The following is a 16,314-nucleotide window of genomic DNA, read 5'->3' as shown; positions in this document are numbered from 1 at the left end:
GACACTTAAGACTAAGTGGGAAGAGGATCTTGGTAAACCCATACGTGATAGAGAACGTATCCTAGAACAAACTCCCAAGGTGTCCCACAATGCTCGCTTTAAGTTAATTAACCTCTATATACTCCACTGACCCTACCTTACACCGGGTAGGATCAGTCAATATTTCTGGGACTTGGAGGCAAAATGCCCCAGCTGCGAAGAGTTGCAGGCGGAATTCCTACATATTTTCTGGACCCGCCCCCAGCTAGTGGACAATTGGGACAGGATTACCAACACAATGGATTTGGTCACAGAACGGGAGATCCCCTGTGCCCCCGGACATTGCCTTCTTCACTGGTTTCCCCATACCTCCAAAACTAAAATACAAGCCAGTTTCAGGACTCGGCATACATCACAGCTAAGAGTGAAATCACAAGACTATGGAAGAACACCAGGGGTCCCACTTACAGGACCTGGAAGCGAGAGATGCTGAAATGGGCTGGATATGAGGGGGTGCTTAAAATGCAGGGGGCTGGAAAAGGACAGGGGTCAGTGGACAGCGCAGCGGCATGGGAAGCCCTGGTTATAGCACTGGACCTGCATGGCTTGACGCTGTTGGGCACTGACCCCACCTCGCCCCAAGCCTTTCCTCCCAACTTCAACAGTACAGAGATGGCTATAGGCGGAATAGCAAGCACTGACTGCAATGGATAAATGCATGGACGTCACTTAGAGATGTTGAGACAGAGCTAACCTACCTCCCCATGCATACCACTATAGAACAATAGTAAAAGGGAGGGCAAGATGGGAGCAGTGCTAGGTGGGAGGGGAGGGACATACCTTATAGCATGCATGATGGTGGAAAGATGCAGATGTGGGATAGAAGGAGATGGAAAACACAAATGTAGACAGTATTCCATCTCTGTTGATAACCCCGAATATAGAAATTTGAGAAAGGTTGTATTGACGATAACGTATGAAAAATCAATAAATGTTTGTTTGGATGAACTGTGGGTAATCGTTACTTCTGGCCTAGTGGAGTCTAAGGGCCAGAGTTTCAACCTTGATAGCATTTAACATTTCCACCTAATCACCCAGAATTCTTCCTTCAGGCTCCATCATGGTCAAACAGTGACAATACGTGGACTTGGCTTTCTGTGGAGACAAATGTTTACACTAACTCTATACTGTGGAAATATGGATTCCCAGAACCCTTGCTGAGTCGCAGCCAGAGTCGCATTTAGAAGACTACCATGGTTTACTGGAACTCAACAGGGGAGAGTGGACGTGTCCATCTTCAGCATATAGCTGCTTGGTCATCTGATGGCTCTGCCCATGTCCTGGAGACAGGAACAGCAGAGAATGATGGACTGGTGCGGGTGCACTTGGTGCTGACCGGGGTGGGGGGGTGCTGACCTCAGGTGGGGTGCTGTGTTGAGCAATACTTTACAAGTAAAAAAACACCTGCTGTAGAGTTTCTTGAGCGTCCAGCTTTCCAACTTTTCGGCAGCAATAAAAATGTTGAGATAACTCTTGTGATTAATGTTCCTGCTAGACAGAGAGAGATTGGAGTTTTGCTTAGTGGCAGTTTAGTTTAGACTCACCATGCAGTACCACAGAGGGTTAATGTGCCTGCTGTAAAGAACAGATCTGTATTTTATGTGCTATCTGAGTGGATTAGTAAAACCAGACTTTACCAGGGCTTTAAAAACAAATGAAATGTATGTGAGAGAGGGTTTATAGAGAGCATTGAGGGGCACTTGTGCCAGGTAGTAGAGAGGGAATCCAAGGAAGACGCCATGTGGTGGGTGGGGGTTACCAAAAAAGATTGTCACACTGGGCGCCACCAAGGCTAAGGCTGGCGCTGCTGGCACTTTAAACAGAAGAAGACAGCGGTCCTGCTGGCACTTTAAACAGAAGAAGACAATGGCCCTGCTGGCACTTTAAACAGAAGAAGACAGCGGTCCTGCTGGTACTTTGAACAGAAGACAACAATGGCTTTGCTGGCACTTTAAATAGAAGAAGACAAGGCAGAGAAAACATATGCAAATAGTCAAGTCTTGATTTTATCCCTAAAGCACAGATCATTAGATTCTTATATAGAGAGACTGGGTTATTGCTACAATAAGCATCTAGAGGTTTAGAGGAACATGTCCTTCCTGTGTACGATGGTTCTCAACTGGTCCATCAGCTCCAAGCACCTTTCGGCATGAACCACAGCCAAACGGGCCAGCTTCACTTACTGCTATCTGGGCTTATCATTACCAACATACTGACAAACCAGATTTTGCAAACATTTGTACAGACACATAAACAAAGCTTACCTAACAAGATAACTCATTGAGATAAATACTTGCCAGTGACATCTCTTGTGCTCCGCGTGTCAAAATCTTAGAATCCTACTAGGGCAACTCAACCTTCCGTTCTTGGGATTGCTAAAATGGGTTATAATAATTTGGGTATTAGTTACATCCGTAATGTAGGGTGTAGACAAGTAGTATTAGGTACTATATAAAAAGCTAGTTAATATTTTATTTATACATATTTACTTCATATCTCCTTAGACTGATGGACAATTGACTGGTCCAGGACCTTAGCCCCTTCGCCCAGCCAGAATCTATATTTCAATCTTTTTCATTTTTCTGGTATCATTTTAGGTCTGGCTAGAGATCTCCTTACCTCACCTGCTGCTGCTTGCATGTCTGTTCAGGAGGCCTGTACATCAGGACATTCTGAAGGTGACCACATGGTTCGAGTCGGGTTCCTAATAAGTTTTGATGATGGAATGTCAAGTACGCCTTTTGTTAGACTACAGCTGGTGGGTGTTGTTATTACTTTGCTGACACAAAGAGATGTCAATTCCTGGTCAAGGACTATTTTATTCAAGAAGTGTGTGCTATTTGATGTGTTTTGCTGTTGTAAAGACTAAGGGCCAGATACGTGAAGCATTTTTGAGGTCTCAAATTGTTCGATTCGCTAAATCAGGCTGTTTGTAAGTGAAAAAATGCTTTTTTGAAGTCTACAAACGGTAAATTGCAAATCGGTAAGTTCCCTCCCAAATACCGATTCACAGCAATATCTATTAATGTTTTACAACTCAACTTCAGTCGCAAAACATTATTGTGTTGCCACCAATTCAAAGATGATGCCAATTCATTCGCATTTGAATGTAAAAAAGATATTTTGTAGAAGGCATTTGTCCCATGGACCACTTTCTACTCTTGAACAATGAATTGTAAATGCGCAATTATTTTCTTTTCAAACATATCCCATTTTGCTATAAGGAAAACGAGCTGCATTTTAAAGAAAAAACAATTGCTTTATTTAAAAGCGATCAGCGGCCTGGTGGTCTGCTGATCCCAGCAGGCCACCGTCACTGTGATGGCTGTCATTCCTAATGGTGTTGCAAACTGTGACCTACTTCATTAATATTCATGAGCTAGGTTGACTTGAGACACATTAGGAATCGCTAATTGAAACTCAGCAAGTTTCATACCTTAAGAATAGCAATTTTCGAACAGCAATTTGCTGAAAATCACACTTAGGAAATCACTTTTCTAAATTTTGGCACATCTGACCCCATGTTCTATTCACTTATGCCTCTTAGTTTGTTGTTTGCATTGCTTTGTCGTGAGGGGTGAGGATGTGTGGGGGAGGGGAGGATGTGGCACAATGGCCAGCGCTGCTGACCCCAAAGCGGGGGAACCAGGGGCCAGATGTTCAAAGGTTTTTACCCATTCTGTGTCTTTGGGAAAAAGTGTTCGTACATATGGCCCCAGGCTCGCGTCTCGGCATTGGCGCAACTTACTGTGATTCTGGGCCAGTCCTTAATCTGCCCACAAAAAAAAGAATGTGTCTTTGTGTAATTTAACTGGTGCTCATATAAAGTGCTCCAATACCGTCAGGAGGAGTTTGTGCTATATAAAACTGAAAAAAAAGATAACCTCTCCTTGGATTTAGAGCTTAGCTATTACAAAGTAAAGACATGCACATAAAGACTTTCTAAGAAGCCTCTTGAAAATACTGCTTCTCTGTGGAAAGTCTATCCACTTGCAAACAAGGCACATCTTGGATACCTTTTCACAGCACACGTCTTAGGTACAGTTTACTCCGCCATTGTCTGTTCTGCAGCAGGGCTGTATTTTGAGCTTCCGTATTGTGGTACCCCAAGATGTTGCATCATTATGGTACTTTCTTTCTAGCCAGAGAGGTGTTAAGGGCTTTATTCAGAGTTTAGCAGATGGGATACTCTGTCAGAACGGGGCATGATGCAAGTGCCTTGGCTAAAACAAGGGATGGATGTTACGCGCGTAAGTAGCAGTAGCGTAATTATGCACAGCCCAGCGTAAATGTGCAGGTTCACATATGCATAGCCAGCATTTAGTGCTATTTCTTTAGCCCAAAAGGCGTTCAAAGTGGATGCTTTTTGTGCTAAGGAAATAGCCTTAAATGCAGCAGAACATGAACAGCGGCAGCTAACAGCCACTCGTGCTCTGTTCTGTTCTCTTCCAGTGGTAATTTTTACCCAAATATTCAAAATTATGCAAGAGGGCATAATTGCATAATTTCCAGTAATTTCCTGGTACAAGAGTAACAAGAAATTGCTCTGATTACTCCAGCATAGTTAAAATATCACTAAGGCCCAGATATAATGCACTTTTAATATAGCCAACTGGACATCCGCCATATTTGTGACCCTATGCAGTACTCCACTGCTTTTGGCTAGGTTGGCGCTATAGATGTACCACATAAAGACACATACGTTCGGGAGGTCTCACTGTCATAAGAATAGGGGAGCGTGTATGGCGATTGTTAGAAATGGGGTTTTTGATTGGCAAACAGGTTACCCTCTGTCCAAGCAAGAACCCTCATTCTAGTCAGGGTAAGTCACACACAACCCAAAATTAGCCTGTGCCCACCCTCTGGTAGCTTGGCACGAGCAGTCAGGCTTAACTTAGAAGGCAATGTGTAAAGTATTTGTGCAATAAATCATACAATACCACCATATAGCACCACAAAAATACACCACACAGTGTTTAGAAAAATATATAATATTTATCAGGATAATTGTAGGTCAAAACGAATAAAGTTGCAATGTGAATTTGTAGAGATATCACTGAAAAGTGATATGAAGTGTCTTAAATCTTTAAAAAGCAAACAAAGTCTCTTTCAAGCACAAAGTACCTGGTTTGGAGTGGAAAATCTCCTCAGAGGGCCACAGAAGAAGAGATACGTGGAAAAATGATGTGTGCGTCGATTTCTCCCCAGCACACACGGACTTGCGTTGTTATTTTTCACGCGGGGAAGTCGGGCGTCGTTTTCCGACGCGCGGACAGTCTCTTTCTGTGGATCGCGGGGATTAGCAGATGTCCCGGGTCTGTGCGTGGATTTTCCTGCTTGTTTTCTGGCTGCGTGTCGTTCTGCGGGGCTGCGCGTAGAAATTTCGCTCTCACGGCAGGCGTCGCGTCGATTTCTCCTCTGGGGGTCGGGCGGCGTTGTCCTTGCGAGGCCGTGTGTCGAAGTTCCGGTCGTCCCGAAGGCGTCGCCTCGATCAGCCTCGGTGTGCAGAGCGTCCAAGTGAAAAAGAGAAGTCTTTTTGGTCCTGAGACTTCAGGGAACAGAAGGCAAGCTCAATCCAAGCCCTTGGAGAGCACTTTCACAGCCAGACAAGAGTTCAGCAAGGCAGCAGGCCAACAGCAAGGCAGCAGTCCTTTGTAGAAAGCAGACAGGTGAGTCCTTTGAGCAGCCAGGAAGTTCTTCTTGGCAGGATGTAATTTCTGGTTCAGGTTTCTTCTCCAGCAAGTGTCTGATGAGGTAGGGCAGAGGCCCTGTTTTATACCCAAATGTGCCTTTGAAGTGGGGGAGACTTCAAAGAGTGGCTAAGAAGTGCACCAGGTCCCCTTTCAGTTCAATCCTGTCTGCCAGGGTCCCAGTAGGGGGTGTGGCAGTCCTTTGTGTGAGAGCAGGCCATCCACCCTCCCAGCCCAGGAAGACCCATTCAAAATGCAGATGTATGCAAGTGAGGCTGAGTACCTTGTGTTTGGGGTGTGTCTGAGTGAATGCACAAGGAGCTGTCAACCAAGCCCAGCCAGACTTGGATTGTAAGGCACATAAAGATTTAAGTGCAAAGAAATGCTCACTTTCTAAAAGTGGCATTTCTAGAATAGTAATATTAAATCCGACTTCACCAGTCAGCAGGATTTTGTATTACCATTCTGGCCATACTAAATATGACCTTCCTGTTCCTTTCAGATCAGCAGCTGCCACTTCAACAATGTATGAGGGCAGCCCCAATGTTAGCCTATGAAGGGAGCAGGCCTCACAGTAGTGTAAAAGCAAATTTAGGAGTTTTACACTACCAGGACATATAACTACACAGGTACATGTCCTGCCTTTTACCTACACAGCACCCTGCTCTAGGGGTTACCTAGGGCACACATTAGGGGTGACTTATATGTAGAAAAAGGGGAGTTCTAGGCTTGGCAAGTGCTTTTAAATGCCAAGTCGAAGTGGCAGTAAAACTGCACACACAGGCCTTGCAATGGCAAGCCTGAGACAAGGTTAAGGGGCTACTGAAGAAGGTGGCACAAGCAGTGCTGCAGGTCCACTAGTAGCCTTTAATCTACAGGCCCTAGGCACACATAGTGCACATTACTAGGGACTTATAAGTAAATTAAATAGTCCAATCAGGTATGATCCAAAGTTACCATGTTTAAAAAGGGAGAGAGCATATGCACTTTAGCACTGGTTAGCAGTGGTAAAGTGCGCAGAGTCTAAAAGCCAGCAAAACAGGGTCCAAAAAGTGGAGGGAGGCAGGCAAAAAGTTAGGGGTGACCACCCTAAGGCATGTCAGGTCTAACAGAGATAGAAAACAGACAATTGATCATAGATATGCTGCTTGGAAGCAGAGGCTAGGGTATAGTGTGTAAAATCGTACATTAAATAAACATAGCATATAAGGTAAGCATTTTTTTTTTTAGCAAATCAGTAAAGCCTTCACTGAACAAAGAGACATGCTAGAATGCCCGTTGTTGGACTCTCACTGCAGTAATAATACTATATAACTATATGTTTGTGGGTATGTGTGTGTGTGTGTTGTGCGATGATGAGAGATCCCAGCCCTTTCATTGCTCTCATGTCCTTTTAATCGAAGAAGAATGACTATGATACCCTGTAGGAGTCTGGCCTCTATCGCAACAAATTACCTCTTGGGCCCTGTTCTTCCCATGGCAGGAAAACAACAGAATAAATTCAGCACTCTTCCACAGGGTCTGCTCTTCCCTACAGGCAGTGCTTAATTTGTAAAACAATGAATGCTGGTACCGAAAGACCTGCTCAAAAGCCTACAGTCGGTGGATTAAATGTCAGCATTTTGGAAACCAAGGCTGTGTAGTCTTCAATCCACCTCATGTCTCTTTAATCCACTAGCATCTCTCCCCTGCAGGTTCCTTCTTTCTCTGTTTGTAGCAATATTTTTTTTTCTCTTCACCTCCCTTCCCCTTGTGTTTTACCCTCTCTTGCCCTTGGGAAATGTCTCATGAGGAGAAATAAGTGCAAGTCCCAAAAAATGAGTGCCGTGGCCCCTATCAGCAACCACCAGCTCAAATTAAGCACTGTCAACCACCAGCTCAAATTAAGCACTGACAACCACCAGCTCAAATTAAGCACTCTCAACCATCAGCTCAAAATAAATACTGTCAACCACCAGCTCAAATTAAGCACTGCCTACAGGGCCTTTAAAATGAAAACAATGCATGCACTAATCTGTAGGTGCCTGCCTACACATATAGGGTAATTGAAATACAGATAAGGAGTGCACCGAAGCAAATTTTACACTGTGTGAGTGTGAGAAAGGAAGACTAGAAGGGTAAGGTGTGCTAGGGGTCTGGAAAAACTTTGGAAAATAATGTTTTTATGCAAAGCACATGAATAGTAGAAGCTTGACAAAAACAGACAAAATGGCACAATAGCATTAAAAGAGCTTACAACAGGCAGAGAGAGTGAATTTCACATGGAAGTAAAAGGCAGCTGACCATATAGGAGTTGAGGGCCAGAGACCACATTGAAATAAGCAGGTTGGTGGACCTGGTTCCTTTTCTTCAAATGGTATATTTATGCGTCACACTCACATATATGTACGGTTATTATCCAAGTCGAACTTCAGCTTCCTACCAAGAGACATTACACCCCATCTTCTGATATATGAGTGGTGATGATGAATTTACAAAGCTTCCCATGTTACATATTTCTAGTATTGTTAATGGTTCTTTTTATTTTCTGTGCAGTGGGATGAGGTGAGCGTCTTGGATGATAAGAAACAATTGATCCGCACCTACGAGGTCTGTAATGTGAATCAGCCCAATCAGAACAACTGGCTTCGTACACATTTCATCGACGCCCATGGTGCTCTGAGGGTGTACGTCCGTCTACATTTTTCAGTCAGAGACTGTGGCAGCTTGCGAGCCATAGTGTCTTCGTGCAAAGAGACCTTCACCCTGTACTATCACGCAGCGGATCGGGACAATGCCACCTTATCCTCCCCAGAGTGGAGAGAGGGACCCTGGGTCAAAGTGGACACGATTGCTGCAGATGAGAGCTTCTCCAAGGTGGACATCCCTGGGAAGATGCTTCAGGTGAACATCAAGACGCGGAGCTTTGGACCACTAAGGCAGCGTGGATTCTACCTGGCATTCCAGGACTCTGGCGCGTGCCTCTCGCTGATGGCGGTCCATGTCTTCTTTTACAAGTGTCCGGCTGTGGTTAAGTCATTTGCCTCCTTTCCGGAGACTTACACAGGAGGGGAGAGTGCAGCATTGGTGGAGGTTCCTGGGGTCTGTGTTGTGAACGCCAAGGAGATGGGCTCTTTGGTGAAACTTCACTGCAATTCGGAGGGAGAGTGGATGGTGTCCATTGGGGGGTGCACTTGCCAGGCAGGTCATGAATCTAATGAAGAAAGAACAGCATGCAAGGGTAAGTCCTTTATCAGTCCAAGGATCACAAGGCAACTGTTTTAGTGACTTGCTTTAAAATGTTGAGATACAGCAACAAATGTTTCTTCTTTCAGATTCCTTCTGTGGGCTCCTTGTTTGACCTTTAGAATGAAAGAGAGATGCGCAAAACAAAATTGTGACATGTGTCATCTTCACAAAACTTGCCACAAAAGGAAACATTTGCACCAAAAAATTGTGGAAAAAATTGTCTAGCAAGAAATGGGTTTTTGACAGTTAGTAACAGAAAAACTGTTTAAAGTGTTTTCTTTTCAGGTGTTGCTGCCTTCACTAACTTAAGAAGAATGCTTAGTTATTTAAAATATATAAACATTTTGTGGCAAATTCCTGTAGCCCACCGTTGCTTAAACTCAGGGGTAGATTTTGCAATACTTAATGCAACACAGCAAGACACCTTGCTGCACTCGCTGTGCTGCATGAAAACGTGAGGGCAGGAATGCACCATATTTAACAATATATTTCCCATGCCTGTCCTCTCCTTGCACTGGTACCCAATGTGCTGTGTTGCATCAATACAGACACCTTTGCACCTGGGTGCAAGGGTGCCTGCGTTGCAGGACGGATTCTTCTGGCACAAAAATAATCCTCTGAGGTGTTATTCTCTTTTTTATGTGTGCTGCAGAATGCAGCACACGGAGAGGAAAAGAGGAGAAATAAAGGTATTTCTCCTTGTTATGCCTTCCTTGGGAAGGTTTAGCTTTGTGATGCTTTCCTAGGTCTAGCAATGATGGTAAATTTGGGAATGTGCCAAAAACCATGGGTGAAAGTGTGGTAACACCCATGCTCCTCCCACGGAACGCCTCCCTGTGGCACAGTAAGACTAGTGCTGCCTTGCATTACTCCAGGTTTACCAAGCACTCTAGGGCTATACACAGTGGCCTTGGAGGGCTTGGTAAGTCTGACTTTAGTGTTGTGTTGCCCTTGCATTACCTACAACACTATGATATATCATGCCATCAGGGTTTATTTTAGTTCGTGGTTGCTGCTGGGGCACAAAGGCACTCATTTTTGGAAATATTAACTTATTTTTCAACAAACCTTTATCCAGAGCCGGCAAGAGAAAAACATAAAAAGGAGGGAAAATGGAAATAGAGAAAGCGTGAAAAACAGTGAAAATGGAGAAAAGCTGGGTTGAAAAAGAACTTGCAACAGAGAGATAAAGAGTCAGGAAGGGTGGTCATTACAACCCTGGCGGTCGGTGTTAAAGCGGTGGTAAAAAATATAGAATTACGACCGTGGCGGAAACCGCCAACATAGACAGCTACTTTAACACTCCGACCGCCACAGCGGTAGAAACAAACACCGCGGCGGTCACCACCAACAGACAGGCGGAAGAAAAGGTTCCGCCCACTGTATTACAACAGTCCAATCCGCCACCTTTTCCGGGGCGTATTCACCGCGAACAAAAACATGGCAGAAACAGGACTTGGAAGGGAAAACGCTCACCTCCACACACCCCACGAGGAACCAGGACGCCATGGAACCCGAGCTCCAGATACTCCCTGCCTTTGTCTTCCTGCTCCTCTACCAGGAACATCAAAGATGGCGGCGAAGACCACGTGAGTACTGCACCTACGACACAGGGGAGGGGGGAGGGAAAAAAGAGTGACACATATGCTACACGCAACACTCCCACCCCCACCCTCACCCACTACAACACACACACAAGTACATGTTGATACATTACATTTACAGCCCCCAACCCCCCCGGAAGAATGCAAGGACAAAAGGAAATTAGTTGAACATTTGTAATCTATTAAAATACAGTAATAAAATATATATATATATATATATTTACACTATAAACAAATATATACACCAAGAATACAAGTCCAAGGTATTCCACCATTAAAGTCCGTGGACCACTGGGCCCAAAATGCATGGGCGAGGCTCACACTCAATACCCGATCAAAACGGAGAGAACACAGCAGGGGCATCAGATAGAAATACAACAGGCACCTCAGGGGGAAGGGAAGGGGGAGCACCTCAGCCGGATTAGTGCACGACGCTAGATCCACAAGGGGGCTCCATGCCCATTGATGTATCCTGGGGAGTGCAAAGCCACAGTCTCACAAGTCTTTACAGTGGGTGGTTTGCCCACTGCTGCATCCTGGGGAGTACCAAGCCACAGACTCACAAGTGGATGCCTTTCTCCACTGGTTCTGGAGGGGGCTTTGTGCCAGAGTGCTTCATCCTGCCAAGGACTGAGGTAGTGGATGTGATTCTCCACTGGTTCTGGAGGGGGCTTGGTGCCCAGAGTGCTTCATCCTGCCAAGGACTGAGGTAGTGGATGTGATTCTCCACTGGTTCTGGAGGGGGCTTTGTGCCCAGAGTGCTTCATCCTGCCAAGGACTGAGGTAGTGGATGTGATTCCCCACTGGTTCTGGAGGGGGCTTGGTGCCCTGAGTGCTTCATCCTGCCAAGGACTGAAGTAGTGGATGTGATTCTCCACTGGTTCTGGAGGGGGCTTTGTGCCCAGAGTGGTTCATCCTGCTCGTGGAGGCCTCAGTAGCGTCGGAGCTTTTGGGGCTCATTGGCCTGAGGTGCTTTTGGCGGCGGTGTCCTGTTCAGCGGTGCTGGTGGCGGCTGTGTCCTGTTCAGCGGTGCTGGTGGCGGGGGTGTCCTTGGCAGCGGTGCTTGCAGTGGCGTTGTCCTTGGCAGCGGTGCTTGTGGCAGCGGTGTCCTTGGCAGAGGTGCTGGTGGCGGCGGTGTCCTGTTCAGAGGTGCTGGTGGCGGCGGTGTCCTTGGCAGCGGTGCTTGTGGCGGTGGTGTCCTTGGCAGCGGTGCTGGTGGCGGCGGTGTCCTGTTCAGCGGTGCTGGTGGCGGTCTTGTCTGCCTTGCAGGTTTTACTTGCCTGTTTTTCTGTGCCCCTTCCCCACCTTGGATGGTGGTGCAGCTGTCTTCCCACTCCCAACTGTACTCCTGGGAGAGGCTTTGGTGGTAGATGTTTTGCCTCTCTCCTGCCGGACAACTTTTTGTGCTTTTGAGGTGGGGGACTGTCCGTGGTCTGGCTCCTTGGCACACTGGCTGCCCTACTGGGGGTGGTGAGTGCAAGTGAGTGGGGAGTGGTGGTGGGTGTGCTGGTGATGGATGTATTGGATGAAGATGTAGAGCATGCAGGTGTGAGTGGAGACAAGACTGGGAGGGAGGAGGGAGATGAGGAGGAGGGGGGACACAGTGGAGGCAGTGGATGTTGTTATGTCTGCATCTGTATGATGCTTGCGTGAGTGCCTGTGGGATGTGTGGTGCTTATGTTTGCCTGAGCTTCCCTTGTGTGTGTGATGCGATTAGTTTTGTTTGACCAATGACTTTGTGTTTCACCACTGCGCATATAAGTTGCTCAATGTTCACCAGTAGCACATTATGGCCCTGATTCTAATCTTGGCGGGCGGCGGGAGCCGCCCGCCAAGCGGGAACCGCCAGAAGACCGTACCGCGGTCGAAAGACCGCGGCGGTCATTCTGGGTTTCCCACTGGGCTGGCGGGCGACTGCCAAAAGGCCGCCCGCCAGCCCAGTGGGAAACAGCCTTCCCACGAGGACGCCGGCTCAGAATTGAGCCGGCGGAGTGGGAAGGTGCGACGGATGCAGTGGCACCCGTCGCGTATTTCAGTGTCTGCAATGCAGACACTGAAATACAAAGTGGGGCCCTCTTACGGGGGCTCCTGCAGTGCCCATGCCATTGGCATGGGCACTGCAGGGGCCCCCAGGGGCCCCGCGGCACCCCATACCGCCATCCTGTTCCTGGCGGGTGGATGGCGGTATGGGGTGTCAGAATCCCCATGGCGGCGGAGCGCGCTCCGCCGCCATGGAGGATTCTCAAGGGCAGCGGAAAGTCGGCGGTACACCGCCGACTTTCTGTTTCTGGCCTCGGCTGAACCGCCGCGGTCAGAATTCCCAGCGGTGCACCGCCAGCCTGTTGGCGGTGCTACCGCGGTCATTCGCCCTGGCGGTTTTTACCGCCAGGGTTAGAATGACCACCTATATGTTTTGTTCAGCCTAGCCACCTATTGGCTTTGAAAGGGCATTAGCCATTACCTTCTGTATCCAGTTTAGCCGCCTATTGGCTTTGACATTGCATTAGCCATTACATTCTGTATTCTGCCTATTGGCTTTGAAATGCTGTGTTTAGTTTAGCTGCCTATTGGCTTTGACATGATATTAGACATTGCATTTTGTATTCAGCTCAGCTGCCTATTGGCTTTGACATGATATTAGACATTGCATTTTGTATTCAGCTCAGCTGCCTATTGGCTTTGACATGACACTAGACATTACATTTGATATTTAGGTTAACTGCCTATTGCCTTTAACGTGGAGTTAGACATTGCAGTTGAGAATCCAAGCTGTATTTTTCCAAGCTGTGTTTTTCCACAAGATGAACCAAGCTGTTTTCTTCGCACAGTAGACTAGACCTGATAAGAGAGGGTACATTTGGTGTTTTTCCTTCCTGCTCAGGCTTGGGAAGAGGAGGAGTCTAGGAGATCTGGCCAGACTCCAAAGGCTTGCGTAGTTTTCCTTGGTCTGAGAGGAGGGGGCACGCTTTTGTAAGGATGACTCGGGCTTCAGAGAATTAGATTGAAATCTGCCTGACTTCGGGCTGGAACTTGGCGCCAGTTGCCAGTCTCCCGTGTGGGTAGGTAAATCTCTTTCTTGCAGTTGACCGGAGTCATCAACTTGCAGACCCCAGAAAGATGAAGCTGTAAATAGTTTCTCACACGGTGAAGTATTTGTTTTGCGTTGCATTCAATATCTTATCAATATCTTATATATATATAACCTGCTGTGTACATTGCAATTGTGATATATTTTGTTTTAATGCTGTGACTACTTTTGTGCTTGAAATCTAATAATTCGTCTCTCACAAACTTGTGGGTGGGGAAGAATTAACAACAATAAAGGTCTTCTTTGAACTCAGAAGTGCATTCTTGATATGTTCTGTAAGCTCTGATTACGAGATAAGAAGGAAAGCAGAACATTTTGGAACAGAAGTGGGGTAGAGTCCAATTATAGATTTCTACGTGCACAATTTAAAAGTGTAATTGTTTTTTGTTGTTTGGAGAATTACAGAAGCACGGCAGACCATGTTTGAAAATGCATGTGTAGTTAAACTGCCAGATGGTGCTATGAGAAATACGTTTTCTTGTTGTGATAAAGCATATTTAGAAAATGTGCCTTTTGAGAGCAGTGATGTTCCTTTTGTTTTTGACAGAAGGGTTTGGATACTTTTATCTGCTTACAGAGAAATGCAGGAGAAATGTAGGCAGTTGGAACATGAAAATGAGAATTTACGTGAGCGAATTAGCCAGAATACATTAATTCAAGATAATGCTGAAAGTTATAAAAATGCTGTTTTAGAAGAATCTTTCTTTTCCCATTCCAGTAATGAGGGGGTTAAGACAGCTTCGAGCTGCTCTGAGCCTCCGTGTGAGCCAGGTTTTTTGGCAGTCAAAGTGCATTCCTTAACTGATAACACGGACGAGAACGATAGAGCTCAGAATGTGATTTACGAGTTACCGTTGCAAAATGAAGTAAAGCGAAAGATTTTAAAGTTTCTTACTGTTTGCACTAAGCAAGAGACACTGAGTTTCATTAGCTTGTTTGATTTTTGGAAACTGAATAGCCCTCATTTGAGTGAAATCCTAACACTTTGGTATATGGTCACTGGGAAAAATTATATGCAGCTGCACACTTGTGATTTGGCAAATTAAATAATGCAGACTTTAGGTTTCTGCGCAGTGCAAGAGGGAAATACTGATGTACATGTAAATCAAGAACAGGGGAAGAAAAGAGTGCCCCTAGCTAGGATCATACACTGGATCTGGTACAGGCAAGACAGGGCTAGAGTACCACAGGTAAAAGAGTCACTAGTAAAATTGAGTGCACCATTTGAATTCGTGTCCACTGAAGATAAAAAGAATGTTTGTTTTACTAATGATTCATTGACTGAAATGTTATTTTCTGGCACAGGAGAAGGAACAGCTTTGTACAATGTGTGTCAGATTTTAAAGCAAGACCTACGTGAGATGTGTCATTTTTACACTGATTTTTGGTTCATTGCCAATGGTTTAGCTGTTTGGTTTTTTCATATGGCTTGTACCTAACTGGTTCAATTCCCTTGCAGATGTTAATGAGAAAAATTCAGAGAGAGAAGTGTACACCCAGAATTCTGACTTAGTGGGGATGGCTAAGTGGGTGCACCAGAAATGTGAACAGCTGGGAGAAAAAGCCACTTACAGGTGGGCAGAGATGAGAGAGATGCACATTCCCCTGGATTTGGAACAAAATGTGCAGCACGCACAAAAGCAATCTGTCCCACAAGCAATCACAGAGCAGTTGGGGAGAGGAAAGTTACCAGAACAGATATGGCAAATTGATCAGGTTTTAGGGGAAGTGATTGCTGCAGATTATCAAGAAAAAATCAAAATTATGCTGATAACTAGAAAAGAATCTGATTCATTCATACAAATTGGAGACAGAATGACCCAAATTGTCAAAAGTGCAGTGAATGGAGGTTTGGTAAAGAATGAGTCTGCCCCAGCCCTTCTGACAGTGCAAGAAAAGGGAAGCTGTGGTGCAGCAGATAAAAACTTCTGTGCTGAGGTGTGGGTTAAAGCCCCAGATGACTCTCCAGAACCTGCAGAAAATATAATAAAGGGTCCCAAAAACGTCCTGCGGATTATAAAACAGGGAAAGAAAGAGGAAGGGTACATTTTAAATGAAAAATGTTATTTGCAAGAAAAGTCATACTTTTTTCTTTTGCAGATCCTACCACGTTTCGCCACTGTCCCTGAGTGTGCTGTGTGGTCCCCCTTTGGATGTGTGCATGTGGGGTCGGGGAAGGGACCGAACCCCCAACCTGAACCTGACTGAGTAAAGTACGAGCACCATGGATCCATTTTGCGCAAGTGGCGCCTTCAGTTCAAGTTCAACTTGTTTGATTGCATTCTTCTACTGGAACTAAGCAACCTTATCAGTTAACTGTCTGTGTTTTTTCGTATTGAACTCTGACTTTCACTTACCTTCCAGCAAACCTTTCAGGTGGACCGTGCACCTTTACATGAGTAGTACTCATGCAACATCAAATTGCTATTTTAGAGACACTATCATCTCATTCAGAGTATAAATGTTTCAGTCTTTTCTGTGTAGATGTATCTGAGGTGAAAGGTTATGAGATCTATATGTTAATCCACTTCCATTGCTTTACAGTGATTGCTTTGATCATTCAAATATGACTTGCTGATAATGTTTTTTTTGTTGTGCTGATGTTTTTTTTGTTTGAAACAAGAGATATGTGAAACAAAAATTCATTGGTCATAGGGTGGAATGT

The 16,314-nt window shown here is 45.5% G+C and overlaps 1 protein-coding gene across 5 annotated transcripts in view; it reads left to right on the top strand.

The window, feature by feature from the left end:
* Positions 1–16,314, top strand: part of LOC138303566 (ephrin type-B receptor 5-like) — a 209,640-nt gene that overhangs the window by 61,369 nt on the left and 131,957 nt on the right. For 3 of the 5 annotated variants that reach the window (XM_069242826.1, XM_069242827.1, XM_069242828.1), the window contains one exon: positions 8,265–8,949. In XM_069242826.1, the coding sequence (XP_069098927.1) occupies positions 8,265–8,949 (685 nt within the window). Of the gene's footprint in view, positions 1–8,264; positions 8,950–12,881; positions 13,621–14,036; positions 15,224–15,749; positions 15,863–16,314 lie in introns of those variants that run through there. The other 2 variants (XM_069242830.1, XM_069242831.1) reach the window with 2 other exon arrangements.

This window comes from Pleurodeles waltl, chromosome 7, assembly GCF_031143425.1.
Source record: "Pleurodeles waltl isolate 20211129_DDA chromosome 7, aPleWal1.hap1.20221129, whole genome shotgun sequence".
In the NCBI taxonomy this organism is placed as follows: Eukaryota; Metazoa; Chordata; class Amphibia; order Caudata; family Salamandridae; genus Pleurodeles; species Pleurodeles waltl.
Note: the sequence above shows the minus strand (reverse complement) of the source record. Positions and strands in the feature narration are given on the sequence as shown.